This window comes from Arvicanthis niloticus, chromosome 14, assembly GCF_011762505.2.
Source record: "Arvicanthis niloticus isolate mArvNil1 chromosome 14, mArvNil1.pat.X, whole genome shotgun sequence".
NCBI classification, from domain to species: domain Eukaryota; kingdom Metazoa; phylum Chordata; class Mammalia; order Rodentia; family Muridae; genus Arvicanthis; species Arvicanthis niloticus.
In genome coordinates, this window is record NC_047671.1 from 4,980,001 (window position 1) to 4,998,911 (window position 18,911).

Below are 18,911 nucleotides of genomic sequence, written 5' to 3' on the forward strand. Positions count from 1 at the left end.
CAACTGAAAACAATGACGATCCTCCTTCAGAATCCATCAGAAGCCAACAGTTCAGCATGGAGGAGCAGGACCTCAAGCTCCTCAGCATTGTCCACAACTGGCTGTTGATAGCAAGGTGCTATGAAGGTCCAGGACAGGCAATCGTAACTGCTTTGAGACGTTCACAGTAGCAGCCATTCGCTGTAGATGCACTATCTCAGTGTTTCTCCATATCTTCTGTTCTTACATTCTTTCACTTTCTGTCCTACAGTATCAGCCATAGAGACAGTGGTATAAAAGTCTTGTTTCAGGCTGAGCACTCAACTGTCACTCTCTTTAAACTCCCTGAGCAGGCACAACAGTGAGTGAGCCTCTGCACTCAACACCATTCACTACAAAGAGCTTTTCTGATTAAAGATAAGAGCAGTATTTATATGAGTATCAGCAGAGTTACTTAGAATGTAGTTTAGAAACCGTGTCAGTTTATCTAAACAACAGCTTATAAGCTCCTCATGCATGTGTCTCTGACTACCCAACACATGTTCCCTCCTGAGGAACACACCTCAAATCCTAAAGAAGAGCTGTAGATATCTACATATGTCTTGCCACAATTTCATGAGTGGGCATATCTTGCCTTGTACTGTTGGCATTACAGCTTGTAAGATTACTGATCCTTTGTATGTTCCAGCTACCTGAATAGAACCTTCCAGCATAGGTGAAAACTTCCAGATCAGTTCCAGTTTGATTTCTCTACTTCTTGCAACCAAGATCTCTTATCAAGTTGTGGTGGATAATTAAGAGGAAAAACTTAAGTCCGTGTTTTGGGGGTAGGAGGTTTCCAGGGTCTAATGAAAAAGCTAGCATATTCTAAGCAATGCTGTAAGATGAGCTATCTCACAAAGAACAGAGAAAGAAGGAAACGCTTACTTATTCCTAACTGAAAGTGTATTCATTCATGGCTCCATCTGTGTGTCATTCTGTGCAAAGTCTGTGCTGAAAACACAAACTATGAAGACAGTAAAAGGAGTAGTGATTGCCAGACACTGAGGAAAGGCAAGGAGCAAAAGGCAGAACACATTAGACTTTTAAGTAATAAAACTTCTCTGGACAATACTTAACAGCAGAAGCGCACCATTGAAACTTGCCCAAACCCATAAAACACATAACGAAAGTGACTCTACTCTAGACTGTGGTCTTTAGGCAACAATACCATGTTGATGTGAGGTCATCAGTCATAGCTAATGTTATTCTCTGGTGAGGCACACTCGGGGGAGGCAGAAGATGTCAGTATGGGGTAGTTCAGTGTTATCTTCTTCTCAGTTTTACTACAAACGTAAAAAATGCTCTAAAAAGTAAAGCATACTTTCTTAAAAAATCAAAGGCTGGGACAGCAGACTTTCCTATTAAAATCACTTCTCTCTGCTTTCCCCTAACTACTCCTCTCAATACTGATAAAAGACTACAATATACCATACTGTGCAAAACCTTTTTCCTTCTGCTTCTGAAAATTGGTAATAATTAGCTTGATATGAAGATCAAATACATATATATTCCTTTATCCTCTGCATGGCTGATCAGGCCCTTTGGCAAGCTCAATTTACATTTCAAAGACACAACTGGACTATTTCCTCTGTTCACCAGGCAGTACCATAACCTAATCAAAATGTTAATGGACAGTTGTGCAGAAAAGAACTAAGACAGAGGTCAGAGTCCTGCAGTATGGACTCACAAGGTCTGCTCAGATGGAGAGCCTTTGAACGTCCAAGAGATTCTCTCCACCTAGCTGAGAAGGCATCTGTTCACTGTGCCTAACTTGCGCTATGATGCTGAGCACTTGTTTCCTTGTAGGAGTCTGCAAATACAGCAGTACTAGGTCACAGTACTACCTAGGTCACACAGACCCACATACCAGCCCCAGTAAAAGCGTGAACTTTGTGTAAGATTTACCAGCTCTTCAAAGTTCTGAGGGATGTAGGTACACCTACATGGTAACAGTGAAGACTAAGCACTGGATGGTTTCCACTGAACTTCACCCATACACCCTTCCTCTTTGTTGATTGTATCCACTAATACATCAATGTCCCAAGTACTGTAGACTGTCCTACTGAGCCAATGATCTCAGGACTTGTCATATCTGATGTCAGTCTATTTGCATTTTTTGACATGTTGAACATGTGTTTATTTGCATTTTTAACAAAAAAGAAGTAAAACAAACTGCACACAGAAAAAACCCATAGAGGCCTTTATAAACTCACCTCTAGTGTTAACAAATTATTCTGAAAGCATTTCCTGTCCTGTGATTACTATCCTTTTTCCTCTCTTACCCTCTTATTGAATTCAGACAGTGAATACCTCCTTACTTAATCTCCCCCTGTGCTTAATTTTAAAGAGATTGCACAAATAGTCATCAACTATGTGTAGGTTTAAGGATCATGAGTTTTTCTTTGAAAAGAGATTATATAATATTATCCCTTTTAAAAAACTTTTAATATAGGCATGACTTGTTAAAGTAGCAAAACACCTAAAATCTGAAAGTGTTGCTGGGGAAATGGCTCACTGCCTTCGTCCAGATCCAGAATTCAAAAAACAAACAACAACATCAAAAATGCCAACAAGAGCAGCATACACTTGTAATATCTCCACAGAGACATGAAGAATGGACTTCTGGGGTTTTCTGGCCAGTCAGTCTAGTCAACCCATTAGTACTAGGTTCAATGAGAGACCCTGCCTCAAAAGATAAGGTAGAGAAGAAGAAAAAAAGCCACTCAGCATTGCTCTCTGCCCTCCACAAGCACATACATACCTTCGAAAAAAGACAACTTTCCAGTTCCTTAGATGAGCTCCATGGGAAAACAGTCAAACCAAAAAGAAAGAAGAAACATCCAATATCATGGTGGCTGCAAGTTGAGCTGACAGGTAGAAAAGGCAGTCTCCAACAGTGTCTTACGATGGAGAGTACTGTCTAGACACCTAGGCACATGAAATCAGAGGACTTAAGTACCTCCCAACCTTGCCAAACAGAAGATGCACACATGTGAAAGGGCAGTGAAGTCAGCAGAGCAGGACTCAGTGCTCCCGTCCGGAAGTTGGACTCACAGGAGAAACAGGAAGTCAAAGCCCATCAGCATCTCCTCACCTCTCAGAGTGGGTGACGGTGGCAAGCTAATTATGGGCTATCTGTAGGCTGATCTATGAGAAGTGAGGCAATGCCTACCTACCTACCCCAGAACAGTCAGCACTGAGCCAGCTACACAGTTACCCTCACCTGCCATGATGCAAGAATCTAACTCAGGCATCAGGAGCACTGAATACAGACTTCTGATTTGGTTTTAATAGAAAGATTTCAAAGGACCTTTAGCAAAGCACATGAAGTGAATTACAAAGAGAAAATGTTGTGACAAGAAGTAGGCTGCATCAGAGTGTGAGACCTTATTCTAAATATATCCTTAGAGCTTTTTTCTTCTGAAAACGAATAGATAATAAACTTTCTGAGGTTTGTGTTCCTATATATGCAATTCTAGAGACCCCTTTTGCCAGTTAGGCGAACTATTCTACACAACCTGCTCTATACCAACACCCTCAAGAAATAATATACTCTACAGGATGAAGACACACCCAGATACAAAGATATACCATATTACACTTAGTTAAAATATGTGATAACCGTTTTCTATAAGTAAAGGTTTATCAGACGTAACTAAATGGTTTCAAATAATTTGACTATTTTGAACAGTGATGAATAGTGGTATTTCTCCACTCCCCTGAGTTTCCATCTCTTCTGTGACACCATACTTCCTTAGTGACAGGAGCAGAGTGGCTACTGTATGCTAACCAGACCCATCTCACTTGGTGTTATCAATTCACAATACAAAGAAAAAGATAGAGGAACAATTAACTTAATACAAAAATGGTGGCTGACTCTGGCAGAAGAAAAAGCAGGTAGTAGTAGCAAGAGTCACACAAGGGCCTCAAATGTCACGGCAACAGTCTATTTCTTAAATTTTGTCCTGGCTCCCTGATTATTATCTTATTATCTTAAACCTGGACCCACATCATGTATAGAAAAGATTCTAGTAGCTTATCATTAAATTTACAAATCCAAGTTTTGCACCCGTCATCCCTCTATGCATTTTTTCCAAAAGGACTTCCTCATTTACATACTCACCTACCCACCCACCTAACTGTCCACTGTGCTGCTGCTTATGGGCTTATCCCAGGCATGCACTCTACCACTGAGCAACATTCTGACCCTTCACAGGTACTCAGATTCAGGTCTGGAAGTTTTACAACTCCCATTGAGATTTCTAAATAAATAATTGCAATTGATTTGTGGATGAAATTGGTACACACACATGATCATTACTCAAAGCAGACTACCAGAAATGGCATATGGAATGACCATGCCAGAGGGCTGTCCTATTTAACTGCATCCCTCCTTTGCTGTAGTAATCTAGGTACTGAACACAGGCTGCCTCAGGTTTCTCCCTTGACCCCCCATAAAAACTTGTAAGTGCCTTGGTTCAGAGAGCTACAGGAACCCCTAATGCCACCCTGAGCACACAGTGTGTATAAGCACTTGTCTCAGCAAGCTCTGGCCTCACCGCCTGAGTGTAAGAATCTTGTCTATTCCTGCACCTGATTCATCCTTGAATCTGACACTATTTGTAAATGCAAGACCTGACAAGTTGGCCTTGACCCTTTGACCCCACGCTGTTTCACTGAGGCTGTCTCATTAGTGTCAGGCCAGGTTTCTCATGTCTCACTGAGGACAAATGGAGCATAGAGCAACCTAAATTCTAGGGACATGAGGACAAAACATTTCATCCTTGGTAGGGACAAAGTGGTTTTTTTAAAATAGGGATAAAGTTTTGTCATCCCAAACTTCAATGACATAGCTGAAATTTACTAAATATACCACATGGTACCAAGAGAGTTTCTCAAAAACTGTAAAGGACAATGCATTCCTACTTGTAAAAATGCTATACACTCTGATGGCAACAGCTCCCTCTGCTGACTCTTGGCAGAACCACGTGAAGACAGGAAATGCTCTTGAATCTATACAGGAAAGTCCTCTGATCCTATAAACTAAAGCCTTATGAGTGGGGAGGATACAGATGCACACACAGCACACAATCTAGATGAAAGGCAAACTATCTAATTCTACATTTCCCCTCATTAACTTCAGCTCCTGCATGTTGTAACAACCTCATTATTACTATTAGTCATCCTATATATGGAGCTAGACTGAATGTTACCACACCAAGGAAACCAGTAACTTTGGAAAGACAGTTACAGAAAAACAAACACCTCTCCCTTCCTCTCTCTCTCTCTCCCCCATCTCCCTCACCTCTCATATTTGCGCACACACACACACACACACACACACACACACACACACACACACAAAGCTGGCGAGAACCCTAAATACTATTAAAATGTAAACATACATCAATGGTTATGTAGCCAGGTGCTCTCTGGGATGATACAGGCTCAAGTGCATCAAGATGGGAAGTTCACCTCTGCACCTGTGCACATATGTTAGCCTTATGGAGTAAGAGAGATGACAGGCTAATAACTGCAGATTCCACATCAGGAACACAGAAAAAGTGAGAGGTTCTATCTCAATGTCAGGAGTAAGCACAGCAGTACTCATAAATGCATTTGATCACTAGCAACTCCAGCATAACCAGGGCATATCTCAGGTATAACCAATGCATGAATGAGAAAGCTATTATGTAATTTTTTTAGAATAATGGAAAGTGGGAGCCCTCTTCTCTGCAACTTGGAGTATCCCCCAGACAGCCCTAGTGCCTAGTCGACTGAGTCCTAATCAGTAGTAGCCATATGAATTGTACATAAATATATGTACATGTATACAGATACACATACAGAAGGAGATAAGGGTAAGAAACAGGAAATAAGAAAACAGAATTATAAACTGGTAGATTCTGCATACAGGCAATACTGGACCTCTCTATATTTATACAATGTCAAACTATTTCACATTTTTAAAGCTGTAAAAATTTAAAATGCAATTAATGTCACAGAAGCAAATGTTGCAGAATGACTGATAATCTGTATAAACCATAACTAATCAGAAATAGAAACCATGCCTGATGCTTTCCTTGCCGTGAGGAAGTGAGGGGATGAAACAGACACACAGGAGCTACATGTAGATTGTCAAGAACTTGTATGTGTAGTGAAGCACTTTACTGTGGGGCACAGACACAAAACAGCTGGGCACTGATGATTCTGGGGCTGCCTCCTTCCAAAGAGCAAGACAGATGTGAAGCAGTTAGTGGGTTCTACCCATCTGTGTGCTGTGAGAGAAAAGAGAATGAGAAAGGCAGGGCACAACCAGAGTGGCTGCACAGGACCTGCATGGCTGCCTGAGAAGCAGGCTTGATGGCATTTGGGGGCCTGCCTGGACCGGAGAGGCAGGGAGGCAGAACTTTGCTCCACAGAATGCTCCTGAAACCCTTGCCATCCTATTGCTGTGGCCCAGCACTGCCACTCCACTGCAGCAGCATCCTCTTCAGCAGCAAGTCATGCCTCTTCCTCCTGAGCTAAGAGGAGCACAAGACCTGCCACCAGAGATGCTGTGCAATGAGCCTGAGAGTCCCTGAGATGAGGAAGCACACACAGATTATAGTAACAGGCCATGATTTCTCAAAAGCCCTTCAGCAGTGTGGCCTTCAGGAGCCAGCACTAATTCGACATACACGTAAACACATTTACAGAAAGAGATAAGGACAAAACAGATGAAGAAAGGGGATCTTAAATCACACGTGTGCACACATACTGAACACTCAACACCCAGACTGACAGTCTAGGAGATAGCCAGGCACAAAACAAAAACACATGGCATCAAGGAGAGCTTTTAACATATTCTTAACTGGTAAAACTGAGTAATACACCTAAGGGAGCCTACGGTTCCAGACATGACACGTCAAGCCAGCCTCGGCACAGCTGACAGTGTGCTAACCCTGAGAATGGCTGTGCTGTGCGGAGCTCTGCAGTGGTAATATTGCAGGCAAGAGGCGTGGGCCACGGAAGCTAGTACTGCTAGAGCAGGGTGAGGAGAGCAGGGCACACAGAACAGAAGAGGATGCTGCCAGAGAAGGGACAGTGGCAGTACGGGGATCAGGCAGGAAAGGCCCTTGGGTCCTACAGACCACAGTACTGGTCACAAGGTTCAAATGGAAGGAGACTCTAGGGACCACACAACCCTCACAAGGTGCCAGTCTCAATCACTCATCACCACACAAGCACTGGATAGGCTGACTGCTGGCCGGAGAGGGGAGGACTGGCTGGGAAGGGCAGGAGGCACCTGGACACAAGACGCTAAGTTCTCTGCCAGCACCATCAGCACCAGACAAAGACATCTGTACCACGTGTGGGCTGGAGTATGGAGCGGTGTACCTGAACTCCAGTGATTTTTTAACTGCATAGCCTCCTGTGACAGAATAAAGGTAAAGACAAATAAAGTGAGGTCCAGTAAAAGGCAGAATTGTCTAAATATGAGCAGCTGCTCTGGAGCAGACACCTGCAGGGGCCCAGAGCCGACACGCACAGCAGGTTCCCACCTGCTTAGATTAGCAAATTGGACTCGAAAACAAACAGCACGTGATTATGATCATCCCATTAATGCAAAACCAAACAGCCTTTCATGATAAGCAGAAACTATAAACAGCACACATGGACATAATAAAGGCTATATAAAACCAGCCTCTAACCACCACCACGTTATATATAAAACCAGCCTCTAACCACTACCACGTTAAATGAGAAGACGAGTGTGTCCACCCTGCTGCAACTCAATATAGTACTCAAAGTATTAGCTACAGAGAAGAAAATAAAAGGGATTCAAATATGAAAAAAGGGAGGAGAGAGTTAATGTATCTCCTTTGCAGATGATTACATATATAAGAAACCCTAAAGACTCTACCAGAGAAGTCTTAGAGCTGATAAACTTTCAGCAAAGCAGCAGATAGCAAAATTAACACTCAAAAATCAATGAATGACCTTCCTACAGACAAACATACTGTCAAATCAGAGAAAAAAATAACGCTCACAACAGGCACCTGTGTTGGTTAGTTTTGTCATTTTCTACACTGAAACTAAACAGTCTGATTGGGACAGAATCACTAGTGGCTATCAAGTCCGCCAGGTGGAAGAGGACTATGGAAAATTATGTTTGAAAAAGTATGTTTTCACAGAGATGGAGTACAACGCCCCTCCTAGCCAAATGATGAAATCCAGCATTACTGATAGGACCGCCTGACATAGTATGTCTTATGATATGATGCAAGATGAAGTTACATTTTCCCTGTAAAATATACTCACCAACAATGTTAAACTTGCACCCAAGCAGACCTACCCTAGACTTCGATTTACGAATTCATAAAACACTCCCAAAAGTAAGCCAGCAAGAGGATCAGAATGGGACATGCACTCTGAGCTTGAGTTTCCCCAGCCCTTTTCTTAGGTTTGGAAATGTGACAAGAGGCAAACACTGAGGCAGTGCAAACATGAGAAAAACTTGTTTCTTTTTAGTCTCACTCTGTACAGCTGTGACATTCACCCTGTGACCACATTTACCAAATTGCTGGGAAAAGAGGGAAGATTTGGAAATAAGAAAAACAGTCAGGAAATGTTATCAGAAAAGATGAGGCAAGTCTCCCTCTGGAGGATAGAGACAGAGTGAAAGAAACAGGCTAGAGAGACTGTCTGACTACTTCACAAGTCCGATGCAGAGAGAAGGGCCAGGGAACTCAGCAGGGCTGGCAGAGTATAAACTGACCACCTGGAAGGATAATTCTTAACTTGGATACAAAGAGATTATAATTTCTCTTCTCTACAACCCGCTAACTTCAGAAAGGAACAAGGTGACTTAGGCTTACCTCTCCTGGAGAAGAGATTGCGGAAGGTGCTACACAGGTAGAAAATCCCACCGCCATGCATGTCAATGTGCAGCTGATAGCCTTGCAGTCCATATTCCGGGCTGTCGTCCACAAACGGACTGTGGGGAGGTGGCGCATAGGGACTGAAAGGCAAAATAAAGTGTACACAAATCTGTCAAAACCACAGATAAAGAATTTGGCTAGAAAATACTACTAAAATTTATCATCTATTCAAAACACTACCTCCACAAATGACTACAGAAATCCCAATAATCTTCATACCACAAACTCAAAAGAACTGTTGTCCTCACCAACTTCTACAAAAAATGGCACAGACAAGAGTTCCATGGGCAAGCAAAAGACCACCACAGTGACTGAGACCGACCCTGGGACAGTAGTTCTACAACGAACAGTGTTTTAAGTGGCCCAAGACAGCAGTGCCCAGCAGGAGGTGCATCAACACAGATCTACAGGCCACAGACTCAGGCAAAAACTCCAGCTAAAAAACTGAAGGGATCCAGAGAGGATAGGAACTCCACAAAAAGACCAACAGACTCAACTAACCTGGACTCTTGAGGATCTCAGGGACTGAACCACCAACCAGAGTATATACAGGCTGGACCTAGGCCTCCCTGCATGTATGTATCAAATGTCCAGCTTGGTTTTTATTGTGGGTCCCAAAAAACTGTAATGGGGGAGGAGGGCTATCCCAAAAGCTGTTGCTGTATGTGGGATATGTTCTTCTAGCTGGGCTGCCGTGCCTGGCCTCAGTGGGAGAGGATGCTCCGAGCCTTGTAGAGCTTGATAATGTGCCAGGGTAGGGGGATACTCATGGGCCCCCCAGGCCCTCAGAGAAGACGGGAGAGGAGATGGGGAAAAGGATTGTGGGAGGGAGTAACTGGGAGGGGGGCAGTGATTGGGACGTAAAGTGAGCAAGTAAAAATAAATAAACAAACAAACCCAACCAATTGCTTCAGTAAGAAAAGCCTCACCACGGAAGGCAACATACTTAAAAACATCCAGGAGCTTCTCAGATATTAGCAAAAATGACTAAGGCAGGGGTCAAGAAGAAAGAAAAGGTGTAGGGAGACAGAGAAAAATTGCTAATATATTAGAAGACACCCACAGAAAAGGGCCAAAAGTCTGCACATTTTTACAGTTGAAAACTCCACATGAAGTGTGAGAACTTAAGAGAAAATGGCCCCATGCTAACAGAACAAATCACCCCTGCCTGCCTCTATAGATAATACTCTACAGGAATAAAGTCCTCAGACTAGAATAAATCAAGCAAATACAAATTCATAAATAATGTAATTATTTAACAATGGCTAAGATCATATCTGTTGTCTTGTGCCTTCTGGCTATAAAATACTTTTATGGCTAATGAGAGAATATTAAGATGGAACTGACTTCTAACCCTCTATCCCAACCACACAAAAATAATATTCACCCGCATACAGATACATACAGAGTGGCTGAGCCCAGTGTGCTCCTCTCCACAAGCTGATGGAAATGAAGATTTGCCATGACAAAAGCTAGTCCATCCTCCTTCTGAAAAGTTAATTTAAAAGAACATCATTTTCAGTAGCAGTATTTTAATTTTTTACAGGTTCAATGTGAAAATCACAGCGTATCATCTTGAAGATACATGCGTTATTACTGCTAATAATGTGTTATCATAAGACTTACATATAAGAGCTGGACCATCATTCATCCAATATGCAAAGCATGCAGTTCCAAAGAATTAATGTCCTAGCACTTGTGAAACAGCAAAATGTTCTATTCTACACAATGACTGCCATGTTATTTATATGAATATATGCATATGTGTTTATATACATATGCACACATATGTAGTTTGTGTGTACGTGCATATGGGTGTGTGTTTCAGAGAAGGGGGAAATGGTAAGGGAGACAAATTCAAGTTATTTCAACCTCTTTTTCAAAGATATGGACAATATTGGTAAGACCCTACAGATGTCTGGTAAATTTCACAAATACTGAGCATTAATGAGATAATGTTTCCCCTAGTTAGCTTCAGCTATCAGCTTGACACATCCCAGAATTATCCAAGAGAGTCCCAACTGAGGGACTGCCTGGATCTGACTGGCCTGTGAGCCTGTCTGTGGGGCATTTTCTTAACTGGCAACTGACATAGGAGGGTCGAGCATTCCTTGACTTGAGGTTCTGGACTCTATGCTAGCTAGCTGAGCAGAGGCTAGAGAGCAGCAAGCAGCCTTCCTCCATAGTTCCTGCCACCTAGCAGGTGCCCTGGTGTCCTGCCCTGATGTCCCTCAGTGATGACCCTGACCTGGAAAGGTAAGATGAGATAAACACTCTCATCTCCTAAGATGTATTTGACCCTGGTGGTTATCCAGCCACAGAGATCACATTAGAATAATGTTTCCTTTGTGGATCACTGCATGGTGTGGCAGACACAGTGGGAATGACGAGACCACCAGGTCAAATGGCAGAAACATGATTATAGGAAACTGACACTGAGGGCTGTAGCTACCCCTGAATGGTAAGCCTGAAGGCACCACTCTCCAAGCAAATCAGACCAGCAAGGATGAACTTAAGTCATAAAATGCATAAGCAAAGTGCTGCTTCACTCTCAAGTCACACAATGCAGAGAGTAAAAGAGGAAAGAAACAACGACCACAGTCGTTTGCTACAAAGGACAAGAGGATGATGCCGCAGCAAACGGAAAAGGTGATTCTGTCGGGTCACTGTACACAAGGGTACACTATCACTACTCTCGACCAATCTACGAAATGCTCTCATAAAAGAGCCAAGAGCCAAAGCCACAAAGCTAAAGCAGCATGGACGCAGAGGTACACCACACTACCTGCCTTGCTGTTCGATGACTGTCCAGAATATAACCCCATGAGAAACCTTTCAAAGGGCTGGTGAGGGTAGTCTGTGTGACTCCCAAAACAATAGATTATTGCTGTTGCCTTTTGTTGCCCCTCAAAAGTTGAAGGTAAATCCCTATTGATGAACGCCTCACACACAGCTCAGATGGACTCAAATGATTTGTACTGGATCTGACCTGAAAGCCTCTTTCCTGTGGTTTAGCTTCTGTGGTACCAGAAAATACGATGCAAGCTGCCAATGCAACGCCTATAAACCACAACAATGACTGGCACAGTTAGACATCTGTAAAGGCGCAAACATTTGATGCTCACATGCTGGGTGGCAAGTAGCAGCTGTCTAATTGAACTTAAAGCAGACTCAACAGGAGGGAAACCTCGCCAACTTCCTAGGGTTAGTGAGGTCTTGGACATTAGAAAAGAATCTACCACTATCACTTTGCTAAAACAGTGTAATTCCTTACTATATTCTAAATCTTATCCTTAAACCACAAAAAGCATAGCTACTACCCCACATCAAGGAAGCCTCCCTTTACAGCAAGTGGAGACAGAAATCCAGAACTGGACACAATCAGGGAGATCAACAGGTTGCTTAAGGCTCGGCCCTAACGGATACATCTGCATGACAGATGCCTCCAGCATCTACAGCTTGGGGAACCTGAAGAAGAGGAGGCATAAAGATTCTAAGTCAGAGCACCAGTAAGTCTGCTGTCAAACTGCATAAACAAGACCAAACAATAACACGACCAACAGAAACACTAACATGGAAGTGATAAATTGTCCCAGGGTTCCACGCCTATACAAAGAACTACAGGCAACTAGTGAGCACTGAGAATTATGCCTTTCCCAGAGTAGAGTCTCTTAACTGGTTATCCAATAATAAGCCCTAAACTATATACACACAAGCAACAACAGCAAACGCAGTAGGCCATATTACATGCTTGTGCATACACATAGACATGTGTATATGCAAGGATAATAATAGGAGGCATCAGGTTGAGAGTGGCAGGGGGCAAGACGGGCAGGGGGAGCAGAGCTTCAAGGGCTACAGATGAGTGACAAGGGGCAAGGGACAGAATTCCATTTTAATCTAAAATTTAAAAAAAGAACCCCAGAAGGATCAAAACTCAGCCTGGCCTAGTGAAATAGAAACACACAGACAGAAAGGGTAACTAACTTTTTAGACACATGATCCTGAAAGGAAGAGTATGTCCCACGTCATACCAAGTCAGAAAGGTTCTTAGAGACCTCCACCACGCTGGGCATGCTCTATTAGAAACTCTGGCAGAGGAAGGCTTGAGAGGAACAGTGTCTCGCTCCTAGACTGACCGGAGAGGAAGTGGCAAGGAGCCCTGACATTAGGGAATGACACTGTGTAGAACTGACAGGGAGCCCTGACATTAGGGAATGTGTAGAACTGACAGGTGGAAGAAGGTGCCTGCCGTCCACATCAGCAGAGAGCACAGCAACTCTCACAGACCGAGACGCAGCTACTGAACATTCAGTCTGGTACGCAGTGTGCAAACATGGGACTGTGAGGGGAAATGACAGTCCGTGCATGAACTCCATCTTACCTGCCACAGCCCCACCAGGAGGCCGGGATTTAGGCAGAATATCCGAACAAGTCTGTCACAGCCAACCATAGTAGACGTGCTCAAATTACTCAGATCATACTTTCCAATTAAAGACAGCCATCGTGGACTTTGAACACCATGCCAAGAGAGAAGAGAAAGATGTGAACTTTTCAATATGTCTTGTTGTCAAGTCACATTAGTGTTACTAAAAAACACACTTTTGAAGAGCAATTTATACACACTAAAATGCTCAAACCAAGTGGCATAATTATGGAGCCTTGTACAACTAAGAGGAACACACAACGTTTCTTACCCTACAATGATTTTCTCCACCCCGCCTCGCTCATCCTGAGAGCAAATGTACCTTTCTTTCCAAAGTCTTTGTAAAATAAAGCTGAGAAACTTTAAAGTGAAAACAGACTCAGGTACACATGGGTGCATATCTAGTAAAACTCAGGAGAAAAATCACACCAAATAACTCATAGTTGTATTTAGGAAGTATTTAAACTATAACTAGTGTATAATTACTAAAGAATATGCTAATTTCTTTAAAAGATTTATTTACTTATTATGTATACAGCATTTATTTAATTATTATGTATATATCCTGCAGGCCACAAGAGAGAACCAAACCTCATTAAAGATATGAACCACCATGTGGTTGCTGGGAATTGAACTCAGGACCTCTAGAAGAGTAGACAATGCTCTTAACTGCTGAGCCATCTCTCCAACCCCAAGAATATGCTAATATTATATCATTGGTTAAAGTAGTTACTGGTAAAAATGTAGAAAATCCACTAATCATCTAACAAACTTTTAAAGTAGAATATCATTTTTACTGTTATAACGCTCAAGAAATTTAAATCTAGAGCTAAGTGTGACACGCCCAGTATCTTCTGTAGCAGTGCAGACTGACAGGAAGGTCTCTAAGATACAATCAAATTAAAATACACTAGTGGTAGTTTTTGAATTACAATAGAATGCCAAGTAATAGTCAGGTTCCAGGAGTCCTCACCAAGGAGCTGCTGAATCAGTACTTACCCATTTGGGTCAGGGTCCATAAAAAGTGGTGTCACACCATACAAATCCAGGGTGGACAATGTGGCTAAATGTGGCCAATATTTGCCATGCCACACAACAGTGACAGATGTATCATTTAAGGAAAGGTCAGCATGCTTCATGATGTGTTCTTTTCCATCTTTCTCTCTTAAGATAATTGCCCAACCTAAGCCAGATATTCTAGAGAAAGAAAAGAAAAGCTTAAAATGCTTCCAAAGAAAGAACTCAGCAACACACACAACAGCAACTTTGCATATCATTCCCATAATAGCAACGTCCTTAAAAGACAAAAGTCAAAATCCTCAGCATACATCTGACGCACTTTTCTTTTACCCACAGCACTTTCTGAGCCTTTCTTTTTCTGCTCCCAGGAAGCTCCCCGGGGTGTGATGTTCTATGACTAGCAGTTCATAGACTCAAGATCTTGACACTGTTTCTGCTATTTATGAATTCGTAAGCCAGTATCAAAATACTATATATTTTGAAGACACAGATCAACTATCACAGACAATTCCCTCTGATCTAAACTGCTCATGTAGTCTGGGAGTATAGCTTATGGCATCCATTTCCCTACAGTATGTAAGGCCCTAGTTTCAGTCCTTAGACCGGCAAAACTGAGTAAAACACCTGTGTATCCACTGTATACATAAGACACCTTGACATGACAACATCTAGTTAGAAACGGGAAGATTTTGTGGTTCTGTCCAAGAACCACTGAGGCGAGTGTTCAAGAGCAGCCTGCACACCTGAGGGCCTCTTTGGTCTTCACAGGAAGACCTGTGTAGGGGTTGACAGGCTTGACAATGTGGGTGAGGGCTGCTTTCACAGATGAGATCTGCTTTGTAATATATTGTTTCTTCCAGTATCCAACTTCTTTATCCTCAACTGACAGTAAGCTCACACACGTGGCTGTTTCCTCCACTGAAGTCACTTTCCAATGTGATCGTTTTGATGTAAATGCAGCTGAGTAGATCTTGACCCAAATAAGACTGGAAGAAAAGAATAGAACACAACAGTTTGGAGGCTATAATAGCAATATATTATATTATAGATTAATAATTTCTACTTTTCAAATAGGCCAATTCCATGAATGTATAAGTGTTCATATATTTTATAATACATTTATAAGTGTTCAGACCATAGTCTGAAACAAAATGTTTTAGATCCACTATCCCCAAAAACACATTAAAAAGAGAAATACCTATTCCCAGAGTCTTAAGAATCCCATGTTACTTAGGATCATCTAATATTGTCTTTCTGCAAAATAATTAAGTTGGAGTTCAATTGTAGAAAAAAATCCCAAGTTTATATAGTGTGAATCTGGTTTATTGTGGGTGTGTAATACATAAAAGCACTGTATAAAAAGTCAAAATAGTAAACATACATTCAATTTGCTTCCTATTTTTACATTTTTAACAATGAACATGTACTAATTTCAGAAAGGTAAAATACTGTAAGTCATTACACAATAAGAGCAACAGTTAAGTTTTCCTAAGCACACATCTGTTAACTATTATTTAAGGAATTCACATACATTAACTCATTTAGTTAGCCCTCCCAACAGACACAGGAGGCAGCTAGTTCTTAATCCCCATTATATAGATGACATAATTGAGTCTAGACTGGTGCATTCAAATATGCATATACACATGAATACAAACACATTTAATGAAGCAAAAATTACCTATATTCATTCCAGAATTATTGTCAAAAACAATACCCACTAGCTGATATACATAAAACATATACCCTCTGGTATAAGAAATTCATGCACCTTTTTAAATTAAAACACAAAAACTAGCCATCCTAATCAGAGCAGGCACACACTCTCTTTGGATGATGAGGACAGTGGAGGACAGCCTCAGTGAGGTCAGAGGATTTACTGTGGGCTCCTCACTTAAAGCAAACACAGAGCAACAGAGATGCATTAAACCAGTCATTTAAAAACTAGATTATCCATTACTATGACCTGAAGAAACTGTAAAAATACATATTCTAATACTAAGGTACAGTCTTTCAAAACACTGAATTATAATCTTCACAAATGCAGAATAGGAATCCAAAGATTTGTCTTAAGTAATTGTGAAACAGTCTTTCACGGACCAGCAACTGAGAACCAACATAAAGAATGTTTCCTGCCTACACTTCAGCCTATCAGTCATTCCCTATGCCCTTACCTTACAAATTAAACTGACCTGAGTTTCTTTTTTTATTGGATATTATATTTACATTTCAGATTTTATTCCCTTACCACATCACCCCCCACCCAGGCACCCCTATTCATCCCCGCTTCTCCTGCTTCTATGAGGATGTGCCCCCACTTACCCCCCCACTCCCACTTCCCCACCCTCGAATCCCCCCACACTCAGTGTCCAGCTTTCATGGGACCTAGGATCTCCTCTCCCACCCATGCCCAACAAGGCCATCCTCCCCTACAAATACAGATGGAGTCATGGGTTCCTCCCTATGTGCTCCCAGGCTGGTTGTTTAGACCCTGGGGAGTTCTGGTTGGTTGTTATTGTTGCTCTCCCCATGGGGCCTCAAACCCTTTCAGCCTTCAGCCTTCTCTCTAACTCCTCCATTGGAAACCCCTTGATCATATCAATGGTTAGCTGTAAGCATCTGCCTCTAAATATGTCAGACTCTGGCAGACCTCTAAGAAGACAGCTATATCAGGCTCTTGTCAGCATGCACTTTCTGACATCCACATCAGTCTACCTTTGGTGATTGCACATGGGATAGATACCCAGGTGGAATGGTCTCCAGACGGCCCCTCCTTCAGTTTCTGTCCCACACTTTGTCTCCATATTTGCTCCCTTGGGTATTTTGTTACTCCTTCTAAGTAGGACTGAGGCACCCACACTTGGTCTTCCTTCTTCATGAGCTTCATGTGGTCTGTGAGTTGAATCTTGGGTATTTCAAGCTTTTGGGCTAATATCCACTTATCAGTGAGTAAATACCATGTGTGTTCTTTTGTGATTGGGTTACCTCACTCAGGATAATATTTTCTAGTTCCATCCATTTACCTAAGAATTTCTCAAATTCATTATTTTTAATAGCTGAGTAATACTCTATTATGTAAATGTACCACATTTTTTTGTATCCATTCCTCTGTTGAAGGACATCTGGATTCTTTCCAGCTTCTGGCTATTATAAATAAGGCTGCTACGATAAACTCTGGTACCTTCAGGACAGCCCTTAAGACTATTGGAAAAAAAAAACTCTAAAAACGTGAGTTTGAAAATACATAATTTCTCAACTATACAAAAATATAAAGACATGGCTGGGCAGTGGTGGCGCATGCCTTTAATCCCAGCACTTGGGAGGCAGAGGCAGGTGGATTTCTGAGTTCAAGGCCAGCCTGGTCTACAGAGTGACTTCCAGGACAGCCAGGGCTACACAGAGAAACCCTGCCTCAAAAAAAAAAAAAAACAACAACAAAAAAAAAAACAAATCACAAAAATATAAAGACACAATATGAAATGTATAAAGAGCTTCACAGAGCTAAAGGAACAGAGGCTAGCTTGTCAGAAAAATATAAAGACAGGCTGATACAAATGCAGGCAGATTCCTGAGTTAAGGTCAGCCTCAGACAAAGAATTTAAGTCCAGGTAAGGCTGAAATGGTAATTCCAGGGTGGGATCCCACCAAGCTAGCTTATTGTCTGTACTTAACAGAGGGAGACAGATCTCTGAATTGTTTTTGCAATGTTAAAAAAAAAAAAGAAAGAAAGGAAGGAAGGAAGGAAGGAAGGAAGGAAGGAAGAAAGAAAGAAAGAAAGAAAGAAAGAAAGAAAGAAAGAAAGAAAAAGAAAAAAACGGTTGCTTGCTGTCCCCTAAGAATCAAGGATGGGTCATGGGATGCTGATTGACAGGATAATCAAAAGGGAACCTGGATTGGGCTTATGATCTACAAGAGATGAACTATCCAGAGAATTTTTTTTAGAATAGTGAACTTCTTGGAGAACTGTCTTCAGCAGAACATAGATGGAGCTGTCTGGAGATCTCCAGAGAAAGCAGAACAGAGAGAACACCAGCTTGGACCTACAATTTGACTTTAAGTCATTTGTTTTCACCATTCCCAGGCACTCTTTTTCTCAGAACCCCTCTACAAGCTGAAGTTTTTCCTTGCTGCTTCTCTCTTCATGAGATGAACTTCTAGATGCAGGCCATGCTCACAGTGAAAAACAGAAGCAGTGGCTTCTCTTTATTCACAGATGCCCAAAGACTACCTGAGGGACCTCCTGATTCCCAAGGTAAGGCCCACATACTGAGTCTTTTTCCTCTCCATTTTCACTCTTCCCACATAGCAAGTATATTTACTTGATTGACAGATTTGAAAAAAACAACTAAGTCAGTCTGACAAGGCCTCCCTGCCACTTCTTCTCTATGATCTTCAGAGAACAAGCCATGTGCCCAGGAAACCAGAACCTAGTGAAAGACTCTGAATGGATGAGTCTATCAAGCCCAGGACGCCCGATCACAGACCAGTTTTATTCTAGAGCACAGTAGTAATAAATAGGC

General features: G+C 41.9%; 1 protein-coding gene across 2 annotated transcripts in view; it reads right to left on the reverse strand.

Annotated features, from left to right (window-relative positions):
- Positions 1-18,911, reverse strand: part of Fbxo15 (F-box protein 15) — a 44,191-nt gene that overhangs the window by 15,527 nt on the left and 9,753 nt on the right. For both annotated transcript variants that reach the window (XM_034518284.2, XM_076912342.1), the window contains exons 4-8: positions 15,135-15,377; positions 14,371-14,568; positions 13,330-13,456; positions 10,351-10,433; positions 8,883-9,025 (exon numbers count right to left, since the gene is read on the reverse strand). In XM_034518284.2, the coding sequence (XP_034374175.1) occupies positions 8,883-9,025; positions 10,351-10,433; positions 13,330-13,456; positions 14,371-14,568; positions 15,135-15,377 (794 nt within the window). The remainder of the gene's footprint in view (positions 1-8,882; positions 9,026-10,350; positions 10,434-13,329; positions 13,457-14,370; positions 14,569-15,134; positions 15,378-18,911) is intronic.